At 56.3% G+C, this 18,562-nt stretch overlaps 3 protein-coding genes across 8 annotated transcripts in view; 1 reads left to right on the top strand and 2 right to left on the bottom strand.

The window, feature by feature from the left end:
* Positions 1-2,042, top strand: part of SLC6A9 (solute carrier family 6 (neurotransmitter transporter, glycine), member 9) — a 34,703-nt gene extending 32,661 nt beyond the window's left edge. For 4 of the 5 annotated variants that reach the window (XM_012001832.1, XM_012001831.1, XM_012001830.1 and 1 more), the window contains 2 exons: positions 506-676; positions 792-2,042. In XM_012001832.1, the coding sequence (XP_011857222.1) occupies positions 506-676; positions 792-986 (366 nt within the window). In that variant the 3' untranslated portion in view covers positions 987-2,042. The remainder of the gene's footprint in view (positions 1-505; positions 677-791) is intronic. The other variant, XM_012001829.1, reaches the window with a different exon arrangement.
* On the bottom strand, positions 1,997-6,605 carry CCDC24 (coiled-coil domain containing 24). Its single transcript, XM_012001833.1, has 9 exons — positions 6,455-6,605; positions 6,197-6,354; positions 5,812-5,987; positions 5,560-5,676; positions 4,243-4,320; positions 3,380-3,434; positions 2,855-2,924; positions 2,669-2,747; positions 1,997-2,587 (listed from the first exon to the last, which is right to left on the bottom strand). The coding sequence occupies exons 1-9, from the start codon at positions 6,456-6,458 to the stop codon at positions 2,365-2,367; spliced, it is 960 nt and encodes a 319-aa protein (XP_011857223.1). The 5' UTR covers positions 6,459-6,605; the 3' UTR covers positions 1,997-2,364.
* A 405-nt stretch (positions 6,606-7,010) lies between these two features.
* On the bottom strand, positions 7,011-18,372 carry B4GALT2 (UDP-Gal:betaGlcNAc beta 1,4- galactosyltransferase, polypeptide 2). Of its 2 annotated transcripts, none has more exons than XM_012001826.1 (7): positions 17,646-18,372; positions 16,794-17,155; positions 16,350-16,585; positions 13,204-13,394; positions 12,859-12,981; positions 12,640-12,744; positions 7,011-7,886 (listed from the first exon to the last, which is right to left on the bottom strand). In XM_012001826.1, the coding sequence occupies exons 2-7, from the start codon at positions 17,101-17,103 to the stop codon at positions 7,736-7,738; spliced, it is 1,116 nt and encodes a 371-aa protein (XP_011857216.1). In that variant the 5' UTR covers positions 17,104-17,155; positions 17,646-18,372; the 3' UTR covers positions 7,011-7,735. The 2 variants fall into 2 exon arrangements, with proteins under 2 accessions (XP_011857216.1, XP_011857215.1); XM_012001825.1 differs by having other exon boundaries at positions 18,203-18,313.
* Positions 18,373-18,562: the final 190 nt, after the last annotated feature.

Here is an 18,562-nt window from a genome sequence, read left to right as displayed (position 1 = left end):
AGAGGGCACTGGCATAGGGTTTGACAGAGGAAGATGCACAGGATGATTCCCCAGAATAAATGAAGAGAGGATGGGAAACACTGGGTGTGACTGAAACACTGAGGGCGGGGTCGTGTGGCAGGCAAGACAATTGAGGTCGCACTGCCAGGTGACAGCCTAAAGGTCCAGGATGTGGCCTTACTTCAGTCGGCCAGGGGAAGCCATAGTGAGTCTTTGAGCAGAACTGATTGAATTCCAAAGGCAGCAGCAGCTCGACTGTGCTCGGCCAGTTCAGGACCGCGGCAAAGACAGATTTCCCTCCGCAGAGCCTTCCCACCCATGGTGCCCCGGTCCCCTGGCCCTGCCTGCTTCTTCCACAGCCCAGATGTTGACAGCTGTCCCTGTTCTGCCCCAAATGCCCCTTTCTAGTTTGGGAAGCCAGAGAGGAAAGGGTGCTGGTAGAGGGATGGCCTGGGTCTGGGCTCTGGGCCAGCCTCACGCCCACTCCCACACCTGCCCCGTGCAGTTTATTCTAGTTTTCACTGTGATCCAGTACCAGCCGATCACCTACAACCACTACCAGTACCCAGGCTGGGCCGTGGCCATTGGCTTCCTCATGGCTCTGTCCTCCGTCCTCTGCATCCCCCTCTACGCCATGTTCCGGCTCTGCCGCACAGACGGGGACACCCTCCTGCAGGTGAGGGCGGGGGAAGGCTGGGTAGCCAGGTGAAATGGGAGGGGCCGGCTGGAAGGGGCTTAAGGGCTCCCCCCTGACGTGCCCTGCCCCTGTGCCCCATGCCTACCTCATGCAGCGTTTGAAAAATGCCACAAAGCCAAGCAGAGACTGGGGCCCTGCCCTCCTGGAGCACCGGACTGGGCGCTACGCCCCCACCATAATCCCCTCTCCTGATGACGGCTTCGAGGTCCAGCCACTGCACCCGGACAAGGCCCAGATCCCCATTGTGGGCAGTAATGGCTCCAGCCGCCTCCAGGACTCCCGGATATGAGCACAGCTGCCAGGGGAGTGGCCCCACCCCCATCCCGTGCTCCCAACACAGAGACTGGTGAGGCAGAGGCCAGGTGTCTCGCCTGCCCCCTGCCACGCCCTGGCCAGGACGGCTGCTGTCATCTTGGTCACTACTGCTAGTGCAGTCATTCGTGCTCGTGCCCCCAGTGTTTACACGTCCTTTGGATGCCAAGATGGCAGCTGTGGGGAGGGGTGGGAGTGGAGGGTTGCTGGGAGGTCCAAAGCACTTTGGAGGGGTCTCGGGCCAGGTCCCCAGTGGTCTGGGCGGCTTTACGTGGCCTCTGATACCCTCATACCCTGCCCTGAGCTGAGGTTCTGGGTGGGCCTCCAGCCCCATGGCTAGTGCTCCTGCCCTCAGAGCAGACCCCAGCCTCTGCCAGGCACATTTGGCTCTTCCTCCCTAGGGGCAGGATGAGGGGCTGGGGGCTGTGCAGTGTTACTTGTCAGGCTGTGCTGCCCAGCCCTGTTTATCTGTGTAATTATTTTTGTAAACGTTGTATTCTCTGTGGTTGCCACCTCCGCACCCCCAGCCTCGGGTCCAGTCTGTCTTCCAGGCCTGCTTGCACCTCACTGGGCTGCTCCGGGGTCTCTGCCCCTCGTTCCAGCCCTGGCTGTCAGGCCCAGCCAGCAGAGGACCGTGACCCAGCAGCCTGCCCAAAGCATTTGTTTCTGGGGGATGGGGTAGGGGCTGCTCCACAGGAGGTTTGAGCCCAGCGTCCCGGGAAAGGGGACCCTGCACGACACCCTCTTGCCCTTCCTCCATCAGGCTAAAGGCCCAGTCTTCCCAAATGTGCTGCCCTTGTTCATGTGCCAAATGGCCCCAGCCCACATGCCCCTCCCCTCTCCGGAGCGGGAGCCCCCAAGTGTCTGAATCCCTGAAGTGTCCATTTGTCCGTCCTCTGTGCAGTGACAGCCCCGGCCAAGCCACCTCTAATCCTCTGTAGCAATAACGGTGCGCCGCCCATCCCTGCCCATCGTGCACCACTAAGATTTTAAAGTCCATAGATTTTAATGAAATTTCTATTCCTGTCTCTGAGCGGCTGCTGTGCTTTGTCTGGGTCCCCCAGGGGACAAGAGTCAGGCTGGAATGGGACCTCTGTCTGCCAGGCCTTTGTGAAGGCCTGGGAAGAGAAAGGCCAAAGGCTTTGATGATTGGGACCGATGCCCGGCCACTCAGCTCCAGACACCAGGGATCTGGCAAGGGGGTGGGGCAAAGGCCAGACAGACCAACAGCCTTGGGGTCCTGGCGAGAGCTCATCCAAGACCGATCTGAAGCTGGCTGGGCCAAAGCAGCTCAGGGAGCAGTGGCAGACGGGTGCATCCTGGCAGAAGCCAGAGCCTACTCGGTGACCAGCCCTTCAGGCTGGGGCCTGGGATGCTGCACTGGACATGGGCGTGGAAGCTGACCCTTCCCTGGGGCTGTACTGAAGCTGCCTTCCCCAGCGGCGGGTAGCGGCCTGGCCTCGAGGTCGAAGGCAAGGCTCCAGAGGAGGTGCAGGCAGGCAGCACTGGAGAGGTGCAACCCCACAGAGAGGAAGCAGGGGTCTGAGGCCCTGCGTGGAGGACCCCAAGGGCCACTGCCTGGACAGAAAGGAGTAAGGGTGGGGGGTGGTGGTCTGATCCTTCAGTCCACCCTGCCCTGTGTCTACTGTTGTGGTTTACCTGTGGTTGGGAGAGACACAAGAAGGCCCCACAGATGCCTGTAGCTCCTGCTCCATGGCCTTCTTCTGTTCCTTTAGCTCTGAAGGAGAGATTCGGCTGAGCCAGTGCCCAGCTCTTCTAGGGTGTGTACAAGTGCAGGGTGGGAGCAGGAGGCTGGGTGTTCTGGGCCCTGATCTGTGTCCTCACCTGCCAGGGTGGGCTCCAGGGCTGCCTCCGAGGGGTGGCAAGGCCTCATATACTCCTCTTCCAGGCAGCGCTGCAGGGAGAGGCAGGGAGAGCTGTCAGTGCCCAGACTCAAGGTAGGGGTGGGGCAAGGCAGGATACAGAGGCCTAGATCCCTAGGGCATGCCCATGTAGACCCTTCAGCCCATCCACCATGAGGGCAGCCATGTTCCCCAGGGAATACCAGCCTTGCAGAAGAGCTGAGTTTGGCAAGATAATGGTGGGGCCTGTACCCAGACCCAGGTAAAGGAAGGAGGCAAAAGACCTAAAACGGTTGGCCCTGGCCTTAAGGGCTCAGTTAGAATCCTGGGCCTCTAGGATTTTGCAGGTGCACACAAGCATGTATCCCTGAGAAACGGATGCAGGACTCACACAGCCTGTACACGCACCTATGCATGCACACAGGTACATGGGCCTCACCCAGGTGAGAAGCATGAGTGTCTATGCTCAGCAGTGAGGCTTGGGGGAGAGCGCGGGGCTGTGGCTCACCTGCAGGATGGGGATCTCCCTCTCCAAGGTGTGACACTCCTCCTCCAGAAGGCCCCTGGGACATGAGGGAGCAGCAGCCAGAACCCAAGACATAGGACCAGGGCTCAGCTGAGTCCACCACATGGCCCCAACCTCCAGCCTCAGCAGGAGCCCCACCCAACCTGTCCTTCCTCAGCCCACACTGCCCTCTGCTTCTTGGTGGGCTGCCCCAGCATAGACTTCTGGCCCCCACAAGGCTCTTTCTGGGCAGGAAGTGTCTTCCCCTCACCTACCTCACCCTGGCAGGTATCCTTCTCTCTCCCGCACTTCTGCACTGTGATTCTACTTGCCTCCATCTTCCCTCACATCACAGCCCTTCCTCTGCTTAAAATCCTCTGTGGCTACCCCCAGAGTCAAGATATTTATATTTATTTTTAAAACAGGGTCTTGCTCTGCCACCCATCATGACTCACTGTAGCCTTGCCTTCCAGGGCTCAATCAATCCCCTCTCACCTCAGCCTCCCAAGTAGCTGGTACAGGCGTGCACCACCATGCCCAGCTAATTTTTGTATGTTTTGATAGAGATGGGGTTTTGCCATGTTGCCCAAGCTGGTTTCGAACTCCTGGGCCCAAATGATCCTCTTGCCTCAGCCTCCCAAATTGCTGAGATTAGGCAGGCTCGGCCATGGCATCTGTACTTGGCTGCTTCCTGAAAGCAACCTCACTAGCTCTACAGCAGCCAGCTCTTTCCACCTCTCAGCCTGACACACATGGGTCTCCCCACCCAGTATGTTACCTTCCTCCTCTCTCACAATCCCAGCACGCCAAGATCCATCCCTGTCTCCACCCCTGCCTACACACATGCAGGTGCCCCTGGGCCTCACCTCAGATGTCTGGCCACCTGGTCAATGTTGGACACGTTCAGTTGGTCCTTGATGATGCTGAGATCTCTGTGACCGCTGCTGGCAATGAAGTCACTATTACTCTCCCCATGTTGCTCACCCCAGGCCTTCAGGACCCAAACATCACTTCTCCTAGACAACTGTCTTTCTTTTCTCACAAAAACAATATAATATAGTGCAAAGAGTAAGAGTTTGGGAGCCTAGTTTTGCAAATGAGCTCTGCCACCCTTCATTGTGTGTGACTTCAGACAAAACACTTATCCCTTCTGAGCTTTAGTTTCTTTTCTTTTTGTTTTTTTGTTTTTTTGAGACAAGATTGTGCTCTGTTGCTCAGGCTGGAGTGCAGTAGCACCATCTTGGCTCACTGCAGCCTTGACATCCCAGGCTCAAGTGCTCTTCCCACATCAGCCTCCTGAGTAGCTGGGACTATAGGTGTGCACCACCACACCTGTTCAATTGTTTGCACAAACGGGGTCTCACTATGTTGCCCAGGCTGCTGCTTTTTTTTTTTTTTAGAGACAGGGTCTTTGTCACCCAGGTTGGAGTGCACAGGTGCAATCATAGCTCACTGAAGCCCCAAATTCCTGAGCTCAAGCAATTATCCCACCTCAGCCTCCCAAGTAGCTGGGAATCCAGGCATGTGCCACCACGCCTAATTTTTTTTTTCACTTTTTGTAAAGATGGGGTCTCCCTGTGTTGCCCAGGCTGATCTCAAACTCCTGGCCTCAAGCCATCCTCCTGCCTCAGCCTCCCAAAGTGCTGGGATTACAGGCATGAGCCACTATGCCCGGCCTTTAATTTCTTCTTGTGCAAAGTGCAGACTTTGCCCACCTCAGGCTGTGTGAGGATTAGAAAAAGAAGTTGCTGCCATTCACTTATGAATGTTTTATCTCATTCAGTCCCAGCTGTAAATACCATTTGTAGCCATCCTCTTCAGCTCTCCCTGCCTCCCTAACCCAGCCCTCACTCCTGTTCTCTAGGCCAGAGGAGCAATCGCCTGCTGGACTTTCTTCCCTTTTCCTACAAAGCTCTTCTCTCTTTCTTCTCCCTGAAAACTGCTCCTCATACGACAACACGCAGATCAAACCACTTTCTCCAGGAAGCTTTGCCTGTCCCCAGGCTAGGCAGGTGTTTCCTCTGGGTTTCGGCAGCCCTCATGTGCTGATCTCTACCACAAGTGGTGGTGGAAGTGCCCAGCCCGTGACTGGAACCTCCTGCATGGAGCCAGGCGCAACCCACCAGTTGGCTAGGGCCCTCTGCCAAGCAGGGACAGATCCCTTTCTCCTACCATCACCTTACCTGGGCCTACCACCTCTCATCTGGAATATCTCCTGTTCTGGCAAATCACACCTGGGCTCCTCCAAGGCAAAGTGCAGGACCCTGGGGCTATACTGGACCCAAGCCTGGGCCTGGTCCCTGCAGAAGGTGCACAGGAAGGAAGATGAGAGGCTCCTTTCTGGAAACCACAGAAAAGGCAACCCTGGCTCTTTGTTAGGGGCAGGGCTAGCCCACCTGGTATCTGGGGAAAGGACCCAGGCCTGAGGCTCCCACCTGCCCTCACAGATGGCTTTGTGGTGGAGACCCTGGAGCAACTGCCGGAGTTCCTGGCGCAAGAGGTCCTTTAGGAGAGGTGGTGGTGCCAGAAGAGAAGAGGGGTCAGAGATGGGGCGGGAGCTGGGGGCTTGAGAGGATCGAGCCTCTTGGAGCAGTGCCCGTAACATCGCCACCTGCAAGGAGAGCTGGGATACCTTGCAACTGGGGAGGGGAGTGACCGGAATGGTGGGGGCTGGGGGAGTGAGGGAGAGGGCAGAGTCAAAGGGGAGAGGACCAGGACAGTGAGACCCAATAGGATCTCGGGAGTTCCCCGGCAGGGCCAGGGACCCGCAGGAGGTGGGAAATCACACCCAGGGGCGTGGCCCACCTTCCCTCTCCCCACCTCCGCCCGCAGCTCCAGGCTCAGGTCCACCGCCGCCTCCCCCAGAATCCTCTTCACTTCGGGTCGCTCCCGGAGCGGAATGTGCTCCTCCACCAGCTCCCACAGCGAGGGGGAGTGCCGAAGCATGACCCACCCGCGCCGCCGTCCCCAGCTCGGACCTACAAGCCGCAGGTCAGAGTGCGGGAGGTACCGCGGGCCCGCCGGCAACGCTCACCAAGCCCCGCCCCTCTATGAGGACCGCCCTCTCCCAAGCCCCACCCATGCTCTGCCGCCGGTCCCCTCAGCTGGGATTGCCCCGTCCAGAACCGCCATTCCTTGGCGCGCTCTTCTGCCAGGCTTTTGGCCAACTCGTATGCCGCGGGCCCAGAAGCCAGACAGTGGGAACCAGCGCCCTAGCCCCACCTCTTCCGCGTGGCCATCACCCGGGAAACCGCGCCGCGACTCTAGGCCCCGCCCCCTCCCGTGTGTGGTCCGGCGGCGGCGCCTGCAGGCTGGGAGTTCAGACTTAGTGCTCCACCGAGCCCTGACCCCAAGCACTTTGGGCTCGGCCCTGGGCACCTTTAGGCCTCAGGGAACGTGTTAAGACCTGAGAAATCTGGGTCCACGGGTTTATTACTTCGTCGCCTCCACTGGCCCGGAAGCAGTGCAAGGACAAACTTCCCCTTAAGGCCAATGGAAGCCTAGGGAGTGGCAGCGTTCCGACAACCAGGATGGCCCGGATCAGGTTTACTTGTTGGGCCAAGTGCCCTTCCACCACAACACACTCAGGGTAACCATGTTCAGGGACCCGACCCCCACCCCCAGACAAGGGAGCTGCTCCATTCACGTTTTTTACTAAAGCACCCACACAAGTTTCTGTGCAATGTACAAACACGAGCCGGCCCTGGGGCTCCTGCCTCCTCTCTCAGACAGGGAGGCGGGAACCAGACTTACTGATCCAAGCCCCACCTGCCTCCCATGCAAAGGCCAACCCCAAGATCCCAGGCAGCGACACAGCATCCCCTCTGGTCCCCTCCTGGGGCAGCTCCTCAGCAGGGGGCGCACCAAAGCTTGCCCCCTACAATGTTGAATGAAAAAGGTTTCCCCTCCCCTGGGAGCAAGGGGGTTCCCAAGAGCTGAGAATTCCCCCTGGAAGAGACACTGCCCCCTAGACATACCTCCCACCCTTCCAGGCCCTAGGGGACTCAAGGGGGGAAACTGAGGCACAGAGAGGTGGAGTGACCTAGCCCAGGCCACTCCGCGAGGCAGTGCAGGGGCTGACCCGACCCTGACAGTGACTGGGGCTGGGCTAGGGGGAGGGGGTCAGGAAGGAGGGTTGACTCCAAAGAGGGCCACACTTGTGAAGAGCCTGCCCAGGCAGGAGGCCCCCAAAGTGGGTTCTGAAACTTCCGGGTATAGCTAGGGGGCCTATTGAAGACCCTTGGAAAACAAAGCCCACAGTCTCAGTCCTGGAGGTCCTCCACAGAGCAGCTGCCAGCCAGGCTGTGGTCAGTCCTCTGGCAGGCAATCCTCGGCACCGAGAGCCTCTGTCCATTAGTGTCAGCCCCGAGGGGGCCACGACGGGGGCCGCCCAATGTCCACTGTGATATTGGTGAAGAGTGGTTGCCGAGACACCTCCAAGACCTGGTACCGCACTGACCCAATGCCGTCCCGCTTCATGGTCAGCTTCGTGTTTTGAATCTTGGTAAACCTAGATAGGATGGAAATGGTCTGTATCAGGGCTAACAACTGTAAACTACAAATAAAATCCTACACCCCCCAATCAACTAAATGGACCCCCTTTTGGCCAAGGGGACCCCAGAGAAACCTTAAAAACAGGGTTTCCAGCCATGATGGGAAGGGACGTCAAACATGCCTTGTTATACCCACTCCCTTTTGCAGTTTAGACACAACAAATGACCAGGATTAACGTCAAAGCAGAGATCACAAGACTGACAGAATGCATTCTTTGTGTCAGTAAGATACCTAATTATAAATAGGATCTAAGGCCAGCCAGGCAAGGGTTAAGTCATGCACCTCTGCACTTGAAGAAGAGACTATGCTCTAACTGCTGCAAGGATTTTCTTTTTCTGTAGCAACTAAACAAGTACTGGACTTGAGATAACCAATATTAAAACAATTTGCATAATGTGGTAATTTATTAAAGCTAAATATAATAGAAAAAAATTTGCAGCTCACCCACTGCCAGATGCTGACCCCTACGCCCCTGTTCCACAAGCCATAACTATAGCTTTGGTGGGACAAGAGACTGATTTCAGTAACTTTCTCCTGATAAGACCATCGGCTGTGAACTGGTTCTAGCCAGTTTACAGAGGCTGCACACTTGAGTACTTTTGTCTTTTTGAGGTATAGGGCCTAACTGCAATACATTTAAATATTGTCTCCACCCCAAAGTGAATATGGATGATATATAACATGCATGTTTGTTCAATATGCATATGTCAGGACCCCCTCCATGAATATTTATAGCTCCTCCAATAACCTATTGACCAATCCATCCAACTAAAATTCCTATCTCACTCCTCCCTCCCTCGAACTGCCTGTTAAGGCTTTGGCTGGAGGCTCTGCTTCCTAGCCAGTGGGATGGCCAGCCTGCAGGTTGTAACCCTTTATAAAGGAGAAATAAAGTCTCCTTTTCAAATTTGATATAGTGATTTTTTTTGTGCTTTTTTTTTGAGACAGAGTGCAATGGCGCCATCTCAGCTCACTGCAACCTCCGCCTCCCAGGTTCAAGCAATTCTCCTGCCTCAGCCTTCCGAGTAGCTGGGATTACAGATGCCTGCCACTGCACCCAGCTAATTTTTGTATTTTTAGTAGAGATGGGGTTTCACCATGTTGGTCAGGCTGGTCTCAAACTCCTAACCTCAGATGACCCGCCCACCTTGACCTCCCAAAGTGCTGGGATTATAGGTGTGAGCCACCTCATCCAACTGATCTAGTGATTTTTAAGTTACCACCACCAAACCCAGTATGGGATCTCTGTGGCCTAAGCTTAGGCCATCCTGGCTCCTTCCAGGGTTGACTTGGCAGGAGCCCTTCTGCTCTTGCATTGGCCCTCAAAACAGAGATCTCACCTGCTTCAGTCAGAAAACAGAAGTCTGACACCCTCACAAATCTCTCAGCTCAGACTTTTTTTTTTTTTTAAAGACAGAGTCTTGCTCTGTTGCCCATGCTGGAGTACAGTGGCGCAATCTCAGCTCACTGCAACCTCTGCCTCTTGGGTTCAAGCGATTCTCCTGCCTCAGCCTCCTGAGTAGCTGAGACAACAGGTGCACACCACCAGGTCCGGCTTTTTGTTTTGGTTTGGTTTTTTGAGATGGAGTCTTGCTCTGTTGCCTAGGATGGGAGTGCAGTGGTGCGATCTCAGCTCACTGCAACCTCTGCCTCCTGGGTTCAAGAGGTTGCCTCTCAACCTCCTGCCTCAGTCTCCAGAGTAGGTGGGATTACAGTTGCTCGCCACCATGCCCAGCTAATTTTTTTGGTATTTTTAGTAAAGATGGGGTTCACCATTTTGGCCAGACTGGTCTCAAACTACTGACTTCAGGTGATCTGCCCACACTGGCCTCCCAAAGTGCAGGGATTACAGGCATGAGCCACCGTGCCCAGTCTTTTTTTTTTTTTTTTGTATTTTTAGTAGAGACAAGGTTTCACTATGTTGGCCAGGCTGGTCTCGAACTCCTGACCTCAAGTGATCTGCCTGCCTTGGCCTCCCAAAGTGCTGGGATTACAGGCACAAGCCAGTGTGAGGTCAGCTCAGACCTTTCTATGCCTGAGACCAGGCATCCTACAGGCATCTCAAGCGCAACCAGATGCATCATTTTTACTCCCCACGCCTGTGCCATTTTTTCTGTTCCTCATTCTTTAGTGACTCTTTCGCCAGCTATTTATTGAGCACCACCACGTGCCAGGCTGTGCTCTAAGCACCAAGGCTACCGCCATAGCCATGACAGGTGGGGTCCTTCCTCTCAGGGCAAGTTGGCTTCTCTAGGGGAGACAGGTAACAGAGAAAACATCGGAGTGCTAAGAGAGACAAGAGGGCATATGTGACATTGAGCTGAGGGCAGGAACAGAGCACTCCAGGCAGAGGTCACAGCACATGCTGACCCTAAATTGGGAAGATTTTGCACAGCTGAGTGGCTAAACCTGAATGGGACACCTGGAAAAGCAGAATATTAGCCTGAAGGTTCAATCACACCGTGCAAGGGCAGGGCTCTAAGTCAGAGTGAGCAGTTCATATTTTCATTCTCACAGCATGAAATGTGTAAAGGCTCTAAGAAATGTTTAACCCAGTTTGGGGGGCAGGCCATAAACAGGGAAACCAGTTAGAGGCCACTGCAGTAGTCCAGGCAGTATCCCAGAGGTTGAACTAGGGTAAAGGTAGTAAAGGGGGAAAGCAAATGGACTCAAATGTTTTAGGGGTGGCAGTGATACAGCTTGCTGATGGATTTGGATATGTAGGGTGAGGAAAAGAATAATCCAGAACTCCCGGATTTTAGGCAACAGCAACTACATAGAGAGAGTTCACAGAATTTGTGAACTCTGAATTTGGTATCAGGCTGGCTGGGAGAAGGGCCTACAGGGTTTGTGAAATGTAAACAAGAGCTTCCTGACGCTGCTCTGTGATTTGTGCTAAACTTTCTGGGGGTGGGACACTCAGAGTAGTCATACCCAATCCGTGAACCCAACATTCACAGAGTTCTTTAAGCCAGAAACTTCTTGCTATCTTGCCGCCTCTACAACCAAGCCAGACATGTGTAATTGATGGTGGCACCCAGGCAGGCTACTCCTGAAACAGGACCAAGGCTCCTGGTGTGTACTGTGGAGCTCCACTCCTCCCCCAGATGCCCTGAAGCCCCTCTTCTCTTGGTCTCTTACCCGTTTCCTGCTGACCAGTTTTCATCAGAACTGCTTTTTCATCAGCTCCCTGCACTCCCCAGTGCCTCATGCTTCTCCGAGGCACCAACCCCACACCAGGGCTACAAACCACCTCCCCCACTCCTACCCCGTGTTCAGAGTAGAAAAACCCTCCTGCTCAAGCTGGAGACACGGCATCTCCATCCCCAGACCCTGTCCCACCATGCTCCCTTGGACTCCTTAGATTCCTTCAGGCCGGGTTGACTATCTCTCCTGCTCCACCCAGCGGCTATGCCAGGCTTTCGCCTTGCTAAAGCTCAAACAGTGTGCCTTCCAAACACAAACCCCGCCCCGCCTCTCCCTGCTTCAGGTTCTTCCATGACTCCCCAGTTCTCTGGGACAAAAGTTAAACTCCCATCTGGTATTCAAGACCCCTGACACTTACATGGTGAAAGGGCAACAGAAGAAAAACCCCTAACATCCAGACCTGACTTTCCCTCCGCCCCACTGTTACTATCAGCCTTCAGAGATCTTAAAACCAAATAGCTTCAGACTCTCGGCATGTATCATACACGTTCACATTCCAGACTCTTCCGGATATGATTCCCCTTATCCAGGCTGGTTTCCTCTATTAGCCTGGGGAATGTAACACTGTGCCCAAGGTAGGCGTGAGGCAAATCTTTGTTAAATGAGTAACTATTTCAAACTCCAGTTTACCATCACCTCCTCCAGGAAGCCTTCCATCACCAATCCCTCTTCTGCCAAGAGAACACCTTGCCTTGATCACCTTGTGCTATAACTGCCTGTTTCCATAACTATTTCTCTGCCTAGAATGAACTTTGTAAGGAAAAGCACAGATTGGGTATGACTACTCTGGGTCTCCCATCCCCAGAAAGTTTAGCACAAGTCACAGAGCAGCCTCAAGAAGCCCAGGAAGCCCTTGTTTACATTTCACATACCCTTTAGGCCCTTCTCCCAGCCAGCCTGATACCAAATGTGGCTACCTCCTAAGAGATACACCCACCTCCTTCAATTCCAGAGGGGTGGGCATTGTGTTTCCACACCCCCTTCCCATCCTGCTCAAGTCCCCTTTGTCGGGTCCACAGGAGCTGTGCCCAGCACCCACTGGCTCTTGTCCTATCTGTCCCAGCAGGGATCCCACAGGTGCACAAGTGAGGTCTGCGAGGGCACCAACAGGAATGCAATCTACTCAATTACTATTTAGGCCTTGACATTATATTCTAGTCACCTCTAGGAATCGGGCCAGGGGTAAGTGATATTGGGCTGAGGCTGGGCTGGGGGTTGGGGGACAACGATCAGGGGTACCAGCAGTCACCTCTAGGACTCAAGGGCCTTGGATCACCTCAGGGAATCAGTGGCACTGGGAGTCACCTCTTTGGAGTCAAGGATGCTTGGAGATCCCCCACTGGGGGGTCAGGCATTGGGCAACTTGGGGTTAAGAGCTGGGGATATTGGGAAGTTGCCTCTGGGGAGTAAGGGGTGAGGGTGCTGGGGTTACCTCTGGGGAGTAAGGGGTGAGGGTGCTGGGGTCACCTCTGGGGAGTAAGGGTGAGGGGTGCTGGGGTCACCTCTGAGGGTTGGGTTCGTTATGCTTGTCACGGTCGTGCTTGATCATGCGGTAGCGGCCGATTCGGATGTCTGGGCGAGAGATCTTCATCCCAGTGAGGGAGATCCTGAGGATAGGGATGGACAGACTGGAACAGGCCCCAGGAAGGGCAAGGAACCCCACCCAGTCTGTACCTCACCCCCCACCCACCCAGCCTATTCCCCACCCCGTGCTTACTCACCGGTTGAAGATGTCATCATCCTCGCCACCCCAGCCCCAGTACTCGTTGGGGAAGCCATTGATTCTCAGAAACTGAGCCTTACTCAGGCCTGACACACCTCCAAAGTAGCCAGCATAGGGCAGCCTGTGGCATGGGAAGTCAGGTGTCAGTAAGGGTCCCAAGGAGACTCCAGGGGAAGAACCAGAGACTGGGTTGGGGGGAATGTCCAATGGGGTCCAGGGAGGATCCAGCCTCGCCAGTGGGGTCTGGGCTGGGGCCAGGAGCAAGCGGGGCCCTGGGGCTGGAAGTGGGTCTGTGTCTGGTGGCGGCAGGAGGGCTGGGTCTAGTTGAGAAGACAGCCCTCACCGGAAGCCAAACTTGTCCATGGCAATGGCAAAGTGGCGGGGTTGGTCGCCGCAGCGGTATAGGTTGCGGTCATCCATGGGGACCAGGTCCACATCGCTGAAGATGAAGCAGTCATAGGTGGCATCCTCCTTCAGCGCCTCTAGGAAGCCCACGTTGAGCAGCTTGGCCCGGTTGAAGGTGTCCTCACCATGCTGGGTGAGGGGAGGAGCAGGTCAGCTCTGGGCCTGTGACCAGCAAGCACCTGCCCTTTGCCACTCTCCAGAGCAGTCTCTGGGGATTTACCAGCCCCCTCGCTGCCTGGCTCCTCCAGACTCTCAAGATCTAGTCCAGATTCTCGACCGGGATCTGGCCTGCAAAGGCCTTTCATATGTGGCTCCAACCTCCTCTCTGGCCACTGCCCTCATATCCTGAGGCCCAGCCACACAACATCCCTCAGCAGCCCCAGAACATGCCAGACTCTTCCTTGCCTCCAGGCCTTGGGGTTAGCAGTACCTGTGCTTGTCACACTCAGGGCTGGAGCGGCTCCCCTGACCAAACTTCCCCACCCCGGTACACTTATTCCCTCCTTCCCGTGGGCTTCCTTTATGCCAATACCCAATGACAACGATGGGTGGAGTTCTCATCTCATTCGCTCATCCAAACACGCCCTGTGGCTCTCTCTCCTTTGTGCTAGTGGGGATTCTGGAGATGGCCAGCCCTGGTCCCACTCCCGCTGTGTATAGAGTCATGCAGTGAGACAAACAACGAATGCCCCAAATGACCAGTGTCTAAGATGCAGGAGCCACGGGGACTGCGCCAGGAGCCTCAGGCTCCCTGGAGCTGCATCCAGCTGCTTGGGCAGCCTCTGAGACCAGGACACGTCTGGGCTAGATTCACTTCTCTCTCCAACAAAATGACAAGCAGAGGGCCTACAAGCAGTCACAGCCCAGTGAGTCTGGGGTCCTCTGAGAATTGGGGCTGCAGGAGTCCTGGCCATGCAGGCCTAAGCACCAAACTCTGGACTAGCAGGGAGCATTCAACGGGAGGAGCTGACCCCTGAGCCCCTGCCCCAACCCACAGCCTCCAGGCTAGAGCCAGAAAGGTTCCTGGAGAGGGGCCGGTGAGTGGCCTTTCTGGAATGAGTGGAGAGAAAGGCCCTCCTCTCCACCAGCAAAGCCACTGCCGGAAGAGGTGGGAGCTGCTCCCCTCTGGAACCCTGACCTGCCCAACCCCGCCGGCTCTCTTCCCTCCCTCTCCTGCACCTCCTCTTTCCCCACTCTTGGAGAGACCGTCACTTTCCTCCCAGCTCATCAGCACTCCTCCTGACCTCTCACCAGCCAGGAGCCCTGTGTCTCTCCCACATGGCTCATAAACATGCTCAATCCTCTCCCATCTGAAAAAACAAACCTCCCTCCAGCCACCATCCTACCTTTTGCCTTCCCTTCTCAGCAGGAATTTTTTTTTTAAAGAGTTGTCTCTAATTGGTTACTTCCATTTCGTCAAATCCGATTCCTTCTTCAACCCACTGCAATCTGCTTCCGCCCCCACCATGCCCCTGAAATGGCTCTCGCTGGGCCCACCTTGTTGCTAAATCCACTGGACGAGTTTTGGTCCACATCCCTCCTCACACCCCCACAGTGCCCATGCAGCTGCCATGTCTCCTTCCTGACACTGACTGCTGGGTTTCCAGGATCCCACACTCCCCTAGGTCTCCTCCGGCCCTTCTGGCCAAGCCTCTCAGCCTCTGTAGTGGCCTCTTTCTCCCTCCATCCCTGAAGTGCTGGCTTCCTCCTCTCATGCCCCTTGCTACCTGGCAGGTCAGACGTTGTTGGTTTTAGGGACCAGACCGTCTACATCCTGGTGCTCCCAGATCCCTCTCTCCACTGCAGACCTCCCTTCTGGGTCCAGACTCATTTGTCTAACTGCCTGCTAAACATGTACTTCCCACAGGCACTCAAACTCATCACACGCAAGAAAGGATTCAGAGTCACACTCCCCCAGAACTGGCCCAGCTCCTGTGTCCCCATCTCACTCACAGGCACAGCCATCCCCACAGCCAACAGCCGAGGCGGAAACCCTTGCGCTGTCCTGACGTCGCTCTTTTCTAACTCTCCACTACTTGCGCAACATCCCCACTTCTTCCCCGAGACTCCCGCCCCACTCATCCGCGGGGTCACCGCCTCTCTCCTAGGCATTGTCCTCTCTTCCAGACGGGCCTCTAATCTCCCCTTTCCATCCATGCTCCATATGCAACCAGAGCAACCTTTCTACAAGGCAAACACGCAAGTCACTCTCCCCTTACAACCTTACATGGTGCCCTGCCACCTTTGCGCTGGACTTACTGCCAGCATGCCTCCCAAGACACTTCTCAGTTTGACCTCCAACTCCTCCAGCCTCATCTTTGCTACCCAGCCCACATGCTGGACATACAGTCCACACCTCAGCCAATAAATGGTGAACACAAGGCCAGTTCTCTCACTGGGCCTGCATCCTCCAGGTCCCTCTGCCTAGAATACTGGCTTCTCTAGACCCTGATGCCTGTTCATCTCTCAAGACCCATCTCAGCAACTGCTTCCCAACCCCAGGGCTGGGCCAGGGCCCTCTGTGCTCCCATGGCCCCCTGCTCCACCTCCACTTACACCCCATCATACAGGAGGGACCCAAGTCCAAGAGTAGGAGGTCTCTGTGGTCGGGGGGTGGGGGGGACCTGCATCAGAAGTCCCTTCTGGGACCCAGTGGCCACTCCTAGCCAGGCCCACCAAAAGCCTTAAGATGTTGAGCTGAGTGCCCTGGCCTCAGCTGTGGCTGGCACCTACCCCAAAGGGTTCTGCAGGCTTCACCCTTCTTTCAGGGTCTAACTCCCTCTCCTCAGGGCCCTCAACACCTCCTCCTACAGCATACCCTAGGCCTGCGCCACCATGGGGTGAGGCCTGCCAAGGCTAGAGAGTGGGGCTCAACCCCTTCTGAGACCATACACACCCCTGCCAGTGTGCATGCCAACATTCACATGCACACACTGTGTGCACACATTCCTGTGCACACTGACAAACACAGACTACCCATGCCCAGGTACATCCACATATCCACATGGCCATGGGCAGACAAGGACCCACAAATGCCCCAACCCACATATACACCAACAGGCACATGGGCCCCCACATGGGCACCTGGTTGATGACATAGACACCGTAGCGCAGCCGCTGCCGCCTCAAGATGGGGTGTAGATAGTGGAGCCAGTAGCGCAGGTGGTGTTCCCGGTGTCTAAAGGGGATGATGACCGCCACCGTCTGGGCTGGGGTGCAGTCGGGCGGTGTGTATCGGCCACCCATGAGCACGCCTGGGTTCTCCCTCTGCACCCGCTCCAGGGGCATGGGTGAGGTGAACTCGATCAGCAGTCTGCCCACTGCAGGCAGGACAGTGTCAGGAATCAGGCCAGAATCCACAGATACCAGCCCCCACCCTCAGCCTGGGGGTGGGCTAGGGAACCCCAAGAATAGCCCTCTTACAACAGACCTGGACCCTTGGCACCCCCATGGGTCCGGATGCCATTTCTCTAGTCAAATCAATAAAACACTGTTTCCCCACAGGCAGGCCCTACCCTCCAGGCTCACCAAGACCAGGTGGCGAGTCAGGACAGGGTGGCAGCATAGGAGCCGTGGGACCGGGCCGGGCACTGGGGACCTCAGGGAGCCCGGAGCTAGAGGCGGTGGCGTTGGGCCGGGAGCAGTTGCTGCTGCTGCTGCTGCTGGCAGCTGGGTGGAGAGCACGGGCAGGGCCTCGGGCACTGAAGCGGCTGAAGAAGGCCAGGTGCTGGGCGTAGACGTCAAAGTAGAGGATGACGGCCACGAGGAAGTGCAGCAGGCAGAGAAGGAGCACAGCCTTGCAGACGCGCTCCAGCGTCCCCCCCAGCAGTCTGCTCATCCCGCAGGCGGCCGCTGGCCCGCCCAGTGGGCCCGGGCATCCGGCTGCCGGCCTGAGCAGGGTGGGAGGGAAACAGATCCAGCAGGTCAGGGCAGGACAAGCAAGGCTGCCCACCTACCTCCCACCCAGCTGCCCACAGTCGCGGGCCACACCTCACACTGACCTGCTCATACCCTTTCCCGCTCACAGACTCACGGACTTACCTGCAGACACCCAGGCACAGTTCCCGGCAACTCAATACTCACATCCTCAAGCACACCCCACTACTAAGCCACATACAATTACCTTCCTCCACCTCACTGACACACACACTCAGGCACTCACCCTAATTGCACAACTCTACACACACACTCACGCATTCCCAGGAACACAGACATGTGAACTCTGACCACACTGGTTTGTACCTAAGCATGGAGACACGTTTACCTATAGACCCCCGTGTGCCCCAGTGCCTCTGAGAACAGACACCCCACAGGGCAGCATCCTTAACCCAGAACTCATGGCTTTGGGAAGAGGGAAGAGACGGAATACTGTGCACCTACCATGGAGGAGCACCTTATACTCATGACTGCATTTAGTCCTTCCAGGAGCCATGGTGGGAAGTGGTTTGGTCATTCAGATCCCAGGCCAGGCCAACTGGGACCAGGCTGGGAAGTTGCCCTCAGCATCCGGGGGGCCCAAATACAGACTGGATGTTTACAGAATCCCTTCCCACTGGAGCAAAACGTCAAAATATGGGGCGGGGCTGGGGACACCCCTCGCTTAAGACCTCAAAGCCAGCCCCTTGGGACTGGGACCAAGGCTCTGGGCCCTGTCCAGCACAGCTGGTTCTGATTCCCGGAACGGGATGCTTGGGCCTGGAGACGGGCACAGCACTGGGCATGGCAGGAAGGGGTCTTGCCTGGGCGACGGCTCCAGCTATGGTTCCAAGAGAGCAGCAGCCACTTCTGGCAGTGCTTCAGGGAGCAGGGCGAGTCTCACAGGCACACAGAATCACAGGGACACCCGGGCCCCAGCTAGTCACCCACACTCCGACACACAGAGAACTACAGTCACAGACACACCCGGGTGACAGTAACACACGAAGTCCCACACTCACAAACAAAGCCACTGCTCCTGGACTTCCACAGCCATACATCCAGGCTCCCAGGCAGCTCACATCCAGACCCACGTGCAGACATTCCTACTCTCCCTCCAGCGCAGGGGTTCTGGGTCAGGCTGGTGGCCAGGCTGAGGGGTGCGTTTGGGCGGGGCTGGCAGGCTGAACACGTGGCACCCGGGGAGGGGCAGGCCGCACAGACCGGGTAGGTATGCAGCCTGGGGGCAGGGGGAGTGGGTGGAGGGCAGGGGACGAGGCAAAGACCAAGGGGAAACGTGTATGGAACGCCTCCCCGCGCCACGAGGCCGGGGCGAGCGAGGACAATGAGGGAGGCCGGCTGGACGCGGGCGGAGGAACCCA

This window comes from Mandrillus leucophaeus, unplaced genomic scaffold (assembly GCF_000951045.1).
Source record: "Mandrillus leucophaeus isolate KB7577 unplaced genomic scaffold, Mleu.le_1.0 Scaffold67, whole genome shotgun sequence".
NCBI classification, from domain to species: Eukaryota; Metazoa; Chordata; class Mammalia; order Primates; family Cercopithecidae; genus Mandrillus; species Mandrillus leucophaeus.
This window is presented reverse-complemented; position numbering and strand designations above follow the sequence as displayed.

What these genes read in the sequence shown, in the direction of transcription:
- CCDC24 (XM_012001833.1), bottom strand. An exon ending in GGGAGATCCCCATCCTGCAG is followed by an intron (nt 2,925 to 3,379) that starts GTGAGCCACAGC and finishes CTCTCCCTGCAG; the next exon opens with CGCTGCCTGGAAGAGGAGTA. An exon ending in TGTGTCTCTCCCAACCACAG is followed by an intron (nt 2,588 to 2,668) that starts GTAAACCACAAC and finishes CTTTCTGTCCAG; the next exon opens with GCAGTGGCCCTTGGGGTCCT.
- B4GALT2 (XM_012001825.1), bottom strand. Translation starts at nt 18,237, where the DNA reads ATGGCTGTGGAAGTCCAGGAGCAGTGGCTTTGTTT. An exon ending in GTGTCTATGTCATCAACCAG is followed by an intron (nt 13,395 to 16,349) that starts GTGCCCATGTGG and finishes CCCCTCACCCAG; the next exon opens with CATGGTGAGGACACCTTCAA. An exon ending in AACGAACCCAACCCTCAGAG is followed by an intron (nt 7,887 to 12,639) that starts GTGACCCCAGCA and finishes CATCCTATCTAG; the next exon opens with GTTTACCAAGATTCAAAACA.